Source organism: Zea mays, chromosome 1, assembly GCF_902167145.1.
Source record: "Zea mays cultivar B73 chromosome 1, Zm-B73-REFERENCE-NAM-5.0, whole genome shotgun sequence".
NCBI lineage: Eukaryota > Viridiplantae > Streptophyta > Magnoliopsida > Poales > Poaceae > Zea > Zea mays.
In genome coordinates, this window is record NC_050096.1 from 273,201,656 (window position 1) to 273,211,435 (window position 9,780).

Genomic DNA, 9,780 nt, shown 5'->3' on the forward strand with positions numbered 1-9,780 from the left:
CCTTAAATATGGGTGTGACAGAAGTGGTATCAGAGGAATGTTGACTATAGAACGTAACCTAGATAGAACTGGACAACACTTACCTACTTACCTTTGCTCTGATTCTTTCTAAACTTTCTCATCTATTGCGGATTTACTCTGATCATTCTTACCTTTTCACTTCTAAAGACCAAGTGGATTTCACAATTTCGAATCTTGTACCTTAGGAAAAAGAGTCCTAATCATAGGCATAAAAAACTATTTTTATTGATATCTATGTGCTTGAATTTTTTTCCTTATGGTACCTGTTTGATTTGGTTCTTTGATTGAGGATGATGAATTGTGGAGTAATGTCGACAATTGTATCTGCATGTTTTTAGGCATAAAAATATGTTTATAATAATTAAGATAATATTAAGAATCTAATGTGGACAACTGGTGCTACCACGACTTCACCTTCCGCGCTGACACTTTGGGCCCGCCCCACGCGCGTCAATTGGTTCTCCCACCCCACGCGCCCGGCCTCGGCACCGTGACCCACCCCGGCGTAGCTACCTTAGTATTTAGAAATAAACAATAAATATATAAAAATTATTGCAGAGCAAGCACTCGAACTCATGCCCTTTGCTCCAAAAATTTTAAGGCTAATCACTAGACCAGATATACCTTAGTGTTTAGAAATAAACAATAACTATATTTAGAAAAATATCTCAACACACATTTATATGATATATAAAACCGTAGCAAAACACGAGCAACTGAATAGTTTGTTTATAAGATAATTAGACGATTTAGATTATCCCTATTAAAATATATCTAGCTTAATAGATCCATCTCATCTTAAAAGATTCCATCTTTATCCTAATAGATTTATCTTGTTCTGATAAGCATACTTAACCCACACTAGTGTATCAACCGTGATCTAATCGAAACTAATTAGATCTTATCTACCCTAATTTAGTCATACTAATCTAATCTAGATCCTATCTAATTTAATAGGATCTAACCTAACTTGAGTTAGTTAACACTGGTGAAATAGGTTAGACCCAAATCTGGTTTTGATCTTTTCTAATGGATTTATGAAGATGGCGCTTGCTAACTTCAACCGTGCATAAGGTTTTGATCGGAATTAACTGGTCCAACAGGATGCATGCTCTAACAAGAACAACAATTTGTATTATTTTACACATTCAGAGCACCACGCAGAAAAAAAGTCACAAACAGAAACTGACAAGATCAAAAGTTGGAAAAATTTCTGGATAATAAGAGGCGGTAGCAGTACAAGTTTGTTTACATGCACGATTGAAGTGCTAATTTGGCCCTAGCTTAAACCCTCCTATGACTATGACGCGTCGATGCTCCAGCTATCACTTTGAAGTTTGTTTACATGCACGATTGAAGTGCTAATATTAGCGCCTCTCGTCCCTGTATCTCCAGCTGCTCGCTCGGCTCCTGCTCTTCGTGTCCCTGGATCTCCAGCTGCTCCTACTCTTGATGTCCGGCTCCATTTTCCTTGGCCTGTCCTCGACCTTCTCAGGGACGTTGCGCTGCCGCTTCTCGTCATCAGCATCAGCTTCTCGGTAGTAGCCTGGGTGCTTGCGCTTTGCATCTCCTGTCTGCCCGCTCCTGACGCGATCGCCGCCGGCATTGGAAACGACAGGAGGCATCTTCTCGTCCGAGATCTTGGGGGTATAAGCTAGTAGAACGGCTGTCTCAGGCCTCTGCGCCTGCGGATGCATTCGGTGAGTGGATGGAGCGGCCAACACCGTGGTGTCCAACACGCCGCCTTCCGCCCACTGGATCAAGATGCCGTGCGCGAGGGCGCGCACCTTCCCGGCCTCGTGGCTCAGCAGGCCTTCGACGGCCTTGTCCACGCCGGTGGTGGTCAGCATGGTCGTCGTCACCGGGACCACATGCAGCGTCGAAAGCGCCTCGGCCATGGCCGCGTCGAGCAGCCGGCACAGCCCCTTGACTCGATCGGCGTCGTCGTCCGCGGCATCGCAGAGCATCTCCACCAGCTCGCTCCTCAGTTGCCGGAACTTGTCCCGGGAGCGGGCCCCGGTGGCGGTCTCTATGGCGGTGTCGATGGCCGCGAACGCAGGGAAGAAGGGCTTCCACCGGCGGAGCGACATCACCGCGCGTTTGGATTGGCTGCAGGGAACCGATGCGCGCTCGCTAACGATCGATGAGGGTATGGGGCAGGACTGTTGAAGCGTAATACCACGCCGCTGGTCTCATGTTTATATAGCGCCAAAGGCCAGGCGATCGACATGTACAGGATCTATCTATAGCTAACAAAGTAGCAACTACCTGAAGGTATTCAATGGATAATCATCGGGAATGGATAATCACTAGGAGCATCTATATATCACCATAACAGACAGGAACATCTTCCATCTTCAATTCCAACAAGGACGACGGGACACCGGGCTTTATATCCATCGTCACGAACAAGAATCCAACTGATGAGGAGATTGGTTGTTCGATTCGAACGCGATCAGGCATTCAGTTACGCCCCTCTCGGTGATCCCATCCTAGGCAGTCAGAATAATGATTAATTTAGATCTGCATTTGTCCAAACCTCTGTTTGTTACTGTGCAGTTTTCAACACTGGAGATTGTCTAAAACTGAATTTTAAAACCGACTGCAAATGGGTAGTGCGCGAGGCTGGGTTGAAGACCGGCGCCGACGAGGGCAGCGCGCGACATCGCAGACCCATTTTTAGCCAAACGGCGACATCGCTTGGCGCCTTGCATTGAGCCTTGCCTGCCGATGGAGCTCCAAATTCCATGAGAGTTAGGGACAGGGAGTAGCGCTAAGAGAGAGCAGGGATAATGAGCTGCGGTGAGCGACGAACAACGGCGAGCTTGAGAGCAAGAGAGGAGCGCTTAGTGGCGGAGTGGCGTGGTTCAATGCCGATATTTAAAGCACAACATGTGATTTGGGCTTGAAGAGAGAGTCTAGGTCCTATTTTTTGGAAGCGACAATGGCACGGTTCAGTAGTTGAAGCAAGCAACGTTGACGGTCTCATTTTCAGCATGCATCTTCATGCCTGTTAGCGAGAATGGTGTTGGCGAATGATGCACACTACTCTTGCTTCTTTGTGTTTCATCGCCCCGTTGATTTCCATCTGTTTACACCTTATACATACTTGTTTTGTATATACTTGTGTTTTACCTTATTATTAAGATTTGTCAGCATGAATTCAGTTTCCTCCTAATGTTTCATCAAATTTGGTACCCTTCCCGCTCCTAATATTGTAGTCACATTAAGCACAATTCAATTTCTGCATGACTGAGGATAATTTCGTACCTTGGTAGACAGAGCCTTTGAAGGACTTCTGAAACTTAACGTTGTTCGTTATTTTGCTGAATATGGCTTGTTGGAGATGATCTAACTTCTGTATTTGCTGAATGTGGCATGTTGGATATGCTCTAGCTACCGCCGATCGGAATTAGGTGTTGTTTGGTTTATATATTTGTAATATGAACGGTAACCGATAACGTTAAACCATGTTTGTTTAAGTCCAATCGTAATCATATACTACACTAGAAACTGATATCGTCTTATTCAAACTTATTACAGCTTGAAAATGAGTGTAAATTATTACTGTTGTCATTTGCGTTGCATTTCGTGAACCAAACGATATCTTAGAGTAATGTGTGTCCTAGTCCGCATGGAGGATAGAGCTTCATTTTGCCAACAAGAAAAGGTGGGGAAGGCGGCAAGTTCATGACCATAAAGCCTAGGTTGTTGTGGCCTGATTGCCAGCATTTTGATATTGCAGCTGGGCTATTACGACTGAACTGTTCAGATTAGCGGCTACTACGTTCACGACTTGCACTTTTTTCTTGTTCAAAGTAGCTGTGTGGTACAGGTTTATGTGCAACCCTGGGAGAAGATTAACAGATTTGGCACGCCCGTACGTGAGCTGAAAAATGCACTCCATCTTACTAAACCCTTGTTCAAAGTAGCAGATAGGCCAATTTGGATCGTGCGGTACAGGTTTATGTGTGAGGCTGGGGAGAAGAGTAACATATTTCACGCCGGTACAGCAGTGCCATTGTTGGGTGAATGAGGTTGTGTAATTTGGGCATTTCCTGTTAGATTCTATGGTGCCTAGGATCGATTCATAAGCCCCTAGAATACCAATCTGTAACGGTAAATACTTGATGATGAGTAGACCTGTTCTACTGAATGAATCAAACCCATCTACTGTCCTATCTAGAAAACGACCACAAATATCTGTATCAATATATTCTAACACTCTCGTACTGTGTTTATCATTTTTCTTAATCTGCTTCACAAATTTACCCTTAATGCAATCTCTATAGTACTGAGCTATTAGGACTGAACTGTTCAAATTAGTGGCTACTAAGTTCAAGGCTTGCACATTTTTCTTGTTCAAAGTAGTTGTGCGGTATAGGTTTGTGTGCAACACTAGGAGAAGATTAACAGATTTGGCACGCCTGTACGTGAGCTAAAAAATGCACTCCACCTTACTATACCCTTGTTCAAAGTAGCAAATAGGCCAATTTTGGATCGTACAGTACATGTTTATGAGCAAGCCTGGGGAGAAGAATAACATATTTCACGCCGATACAATAGTCCCATTGTTGGGTGAATGAGGTTGTGTAATTTGGGCATTTCCTGTTAGATTCTATGGTGCCTAGGATCTATTCCTAAGCCCCTAGAATACCAATCCGTAACTAGAAATCTTCGATGACGAGTAGATCTGTTCTACTGAGAGGAATAGGAAAACATACCATCGTTGTTGTTGACGCGTCCCGTGAGGTGGTGGTGGAGAGTTCTCGCTGTCACCGGTCTCACCTCCATTGCCCTTGTAGAGGAACAGCAAGCACCGAGATCCGAGCCACCATTGGTCGTCACGTTTCTAGTCACTCTGACGCCTAGGCGATGGAACCTTTGTGTGGATTAGGGTTTCTAGGCGAGGTACGAGTGTTGGCTTTATATAGCGTCGTGTGACTGGGGGCTCCAACTGAGGTTAGCCTGGGCTCTCCCAATCAAGGGCCTAATTAAAGAGACGATTAGTTGGTTGAGCCCAATCTAGTCTCTATTGATCGGTTGTAGGGGACACACCCAACAATCTCCTCTTTGTTCTCTACATTTCTTATACTCAACTTTTCTAGATTCCATCTGTCAACAAGTTTACACATAGAATCCAATGCGTGACAATGACCGATTAAGTATCACCGCACTCATTGACTACAACATGCTCCCCTTCTTTAGAATGAATAGATACTTTACTAGGTTGCAATCTGTAGCCCATGTGATTCAAGATCATAGGCACTCTGTTAAATCCATGCTGGTTACGTGTTGTCTTAACACGTTGGGTGGAAGGCCTTTTATGAGCGGATCCGATAGCATCTTCTATCTATTGTTAAGATCAACTTTTATGGTTTGATCCTGAATCTTCCCCTTAACAACATAAAACTAAATGTCAATGAACTTGGCAGCGCCACATGACTTGTTGTTATAGGAGTAAAATACTGCTGTCTCATTATCACAGTAAATTCACAGTAGTTTTTCTATGCTATGAACCACTTTTAATCTGGGTATGAATTTGTGCATCTATAGTGCCTGCCCATTTGCCTCATACATGGCTACAAACTCAGCGTGCATTGTCGATGATGCTCTCGCTGTCTGTTTGCACCACTTCCAAGAAATAACTCCCCTAGAGAGTGTACATACCCCAAAGTAGACTTTAGTGTAATCTTTACAACCTCCTTAGTCAGAATTTGCATAGCTAACTATTTGTAGGGATCTAGATCTTCTGTATGTTAGCATGAAACCTTTTAGTACCTTCTAGGTACCTTAGAGCCTTCTTAACAGCTTTACAGTGTTCTATGCCTGGGTTGATCTCATATCTCCCAAGCATCCCGATTGTAAATTCTAAGTCAGGGCGAATACATATTTGAGCATACATAAAGCTTCTGATAGTAGAAGCATATGGTATTGACTTCATCTGATCATTGTGACACTGATTTTGGAGACACTGATGATTCACAAACTTATCACCCTTGACTATTGGCGCAGGCATGGCCTTACAGTGATACAAATTGTACCTTTTCAGTACATTTTCTATGTATGACTTCTGTAAGAGTCTTAATACTCCCTTATGTCTATTTATATGAATTTCTATTTCTATAACATACACTACTAGAGATATGCTTATTTACAACGCACATTTTAAGACAGATATCAGTACCTTTATAGAAGCGTCTTTTATCATATGGTGATGAGTAAGGTAAGATGGTTTGTTGGAGATCCGTTTTTAATAAAGAAGTGTTTTGAGACAGTTACGTTGTAAGAAATGTCTTATATTAATTTAAGATGGATTGTTATTAAAAATCGTCTCAAACAAATATACCTTTTGTGTCATTAAGATTGCAAGAATTGTCTTAGATTTTGGTTAGTACATTAGTCACTTTTGCATATGAAACCGTCTTAAATAAAGATACTATTAGAGTCGTCTAGGCTATAAAGATTTTCTTAGATGTTAGCGAGTATACTATACACTTCTAAATATAAAACCGTCTTCGATGTATTTTGAAAAAAGAACGTAGTAAATAGTGAATTAGACTTAGTTTGATTATATATATATGACATAAAATGTAACACTTATCTCTACAACTTGATATAGATGATAAAATGGACCCACATACGACCTAATCATTAATGTGTCACACAATAGACCTAAATCATCATTTTGCTTTAATTCCTACCGTTTAGGTACCAAATGATTTAGGAATTGACCTGGCCACTTCAGATATTCAGACTAAGAAAATAAACTTAGCATTTAAATGATTCGTTATAATCTCTTTCCTTACAACCTGAAGGTGTTCGCTCATAGTAGAGAGCTTTGGACATCAGTGACGGTGGCGCTTGTATATGTTGACGCGTGTTGTGGTACGAGATGCAAAAAGACCCTCCGATCTTCTCCAAATCAATCCGTGCTCCAATTCTGAGAACATCGCCTCCTATCCCGGAAGCCTAGCCCTATCCTCCATCTGGCCATTCTCTCTCCGACTCTCCCCCACCCCAGCCACCGCCACCACTGTCATCTCCTCTCCTCCCTTTTTTCGGGTATTCTTTTCCCCACTTCTTCGCGCTCGCTAGGCGCTCCCTCCATTCCTAGCTGAACGTGAAGACGGACAACTAGACGAGCAATATGAGAGCGGTTGACCAGAGGCGGTGAAGTGAGATGGGTAAGTCCCAGGATTTTAGACGACTGTCAAGTTTAGTCATCCATTCATTCCCTTGCCAAATCAATTCGGGGAATTTAGTGGCTTATGTAATTCATATTCCTCTAGTACTGCGGTTCGGCAATACCAGCATTGTTGCAAGTGAAAGAAAAAACATTCGTCTTCAATGGGACGGTTGACGCCGCCGCGGCGGAGTCTAGAGGAGCCAACCCTGTGGCGGAATTCCGGGGCAAGGACTGCAGTGCCGCCGACCTCTTTCACTCCTTCGTCGACCAAGACAACCTTGTTTTTTATGTTTTTTGGTTACTTTACTCTGACTTGCCTATGAATCTGACCATCTGGTGCAGTGTGTCAATTAATTTCAATGCATCAAAAATTTGCAACACGCCATGTGTTTGTTTTCATATTCTTAGGACCAAAGGGTCTCCTTTTTGCAGCATGTACTTTCGTATCGATATGTAAGTGAGTCTTCTAATGTCAAAGTAAAACTCAATTCCAGGTTCTTGTGTTGGATGCATCAAATCTTGGGATGATCAAACCAAACACCATAGCGGAAAATGGTTCAGGATATATATGCTTGGGAACTAGTGCTACATGGATGCTTTCAAGGTACTGAACTGAATCTCTCAAGCTCTGGTGATTGCTATTGACAGTAAGTAGTGCCTGAGCACATGCGAGTGGATTAGGTACAAAGATGCCAAATATTTTTGCCACTTAGCAATTACCAAATTTTCTTTTCCACAAAACTCCAATCAAATTTGAGATTAGAAATGGATTTAATCGAATACAAAGGAAAATAATGTAGTGGATTGCCTCTTCAGTTGAAGAATTAGATTTGTTATTCCGTTACAATTAGGATAATTTTTACCACTTCCTATATCTTGAGCGTTACTAAACATATGTATCCATACTAAACACATATGTATCCATGATACAGATACCATAAGAACCATTGAGAGTTTCTGCGTTAGTATCACTCTGAGGCATTTCTGTTACTAATGCAGGTGCCGTGCTAGGGAAACAACCAAAATAGGTAAACGTTCAAATTTCTACCTCCCTTGTCTTACTTTAAGAAGTGGTGGTGACAATTGTAGGTTAGCTATCCCGAAATATTATTTGTGACTGACTGATGTTTAAAAATGATGCAGATACAAATGTATTGTTTAACCACCTTGCTACTAAGGAAATAATCCTGCTACTGAACAAATAATAGATCACATCATTCACCTAGAAAAACAGATGATGTCCCAGAATCTAATACGTCTAGGGATAAGGGTCGAATCTATTCAACATAGTCGAAAATGTTAATTCCCATATACTGACATACTGTATTGTGAACAAGAGATAATGTAATCCATAGTAAGAGGGACAGATAGGAGAAACTTAGAAACCCAAAGCTCTAAATGGTAATTCAATTTAACATGGAGGCACAGGATCATATACCACACATCGACATCAATATTGACTAATTCCTTGCTTATTTTCAATAGGATGAAAGAGTGTCGAATGCTTCTTCAGACACTATTTCTTGGTTCGTCAATTCTATTAACCCAAATGCATTTTTTCTCAAATGTGGCAAAAAATGATTCTCTCACCAATTGTCAGCACGCCTGTTTCTAGCAAAGTTCTAGAGAAGGTAAGTTCTTTAGATAGATGCAAAATCTAGTATTATTTTATTCTTTTTTCACATTCATATGACCTTTATGATGTCACAATGTGAGGTGTTTAACTGTGTCTAACTATTAATTATTGCCTTTTCCTATTTGTTGTACAGGAAAAGATGGAATGAAACTCATATTTTGGTGGCCGCACAAGTGTGGATACTTGAATTCATATATATACTTAGTTAGGATCGAAGTTAGTGCAAACAGTTGATGATCAAGTTTTTTAATTAGTATTTTAGTTTGGATTAAGAGTACATTTATGTATGAGTTATATGGCATTGCTAATTTATAAGATATTGAATGGTACTTATAAATATTATATTAATAGGAATATTATTAAATATATGTGTATGTATGTTGCTCTTTCAAATTATTTAAATTTGGTATCTCAAAAATATTATAAATTGATAAATGTAGTGCCATGTAAGTCATTTCTTTTAAATCTTAATAAGACGGTTCATAAAATGTCCATTATCAATTTTCTAAATAAGACACATTCTAAAACGTCTAATATCAGTCTCCTAAATAAGATGGTTTTCCTGTTGCAAGCGTCTATTATTATAGGATACTCTAAACAGTTTGATAAATACTTTGTAATTTATAATATTCATATTCTCAACAGTTCTTTAGAAAAAGTGTCTTAAATAAAAACATAAATTAAGACAATTTATTGGATAAAATGACTTAAACAAATACCATTTTAGACGGTTATAAATTAAAAATGTCTTATATAATGTCTTTTAAGACGGTTTACAACCATCTTAAATATGAGACATCTTTTGTGACTCCATCAAATTTGGACACTTTATAAACGTCTTAATTACTAAAAATCAACCATTTCATATAACATGATCTGTAGTAGTGATAAGAGGCTTCTCCCTTGTCTTTCATTTCAACTCTCTAATAGTCTG

The 9,780-nt window shown here is 40.5% G+C and overlaps 1 protein-coding gene and 1 long non-coding RNA gene across 4 annotated transcripts; one reads left to right on the forward strand and one right to left on the reverse strand.

The window, feature by feature from the left end:
• Window positions 1-1,239: 1,239 nt before the first annotated feature.
• On the reverse strand, window positions 1,240-2,207 carry LOC109943789 (uncharacterized). The gene has a single exon (XM_020547284.1). The coding sequence runs from the start codon at window positions 2,109-2,111 to the stop codon at window positions 1,389-1,391; it is 723 nt and encodes a 240-aa protein (XP_020402873.1). The 5' UTR covers window positions 2,112-2,207; the 3' UTR covers window positions 1,240-1,388.
• Window positions 2,208-6,950: 4,743 nt separating this feature from the next.
• On the forward strand, window positions 6,951-9,220 carry LOC103643881 (uncharacterized). 3 transcript variants are annotated; one of them, XR_561356.2, is made up of 5 exons: window positions 6,951-7,208; window positions 7,314-7,814; window positions 8,210-8,238; window positions 8,696-8,841; window positions 8,980-9,220. It is a non-coding gene; the product is annotated as an uncharacterized lncRNA (long non-coding RNA). The 3 variants fall into 3 exon arrangements; XR_561354.3 differs by having other exon boundaries at window positions 6,956-7,208; window positions 7,705-7,814; XR_561355.2 differs by having other exon boundaries at window positions 7,705-7,814; window positions 8,143-8,841.
• Window positions 9,221-9,780: the final 560 nt, after the last annotated feature.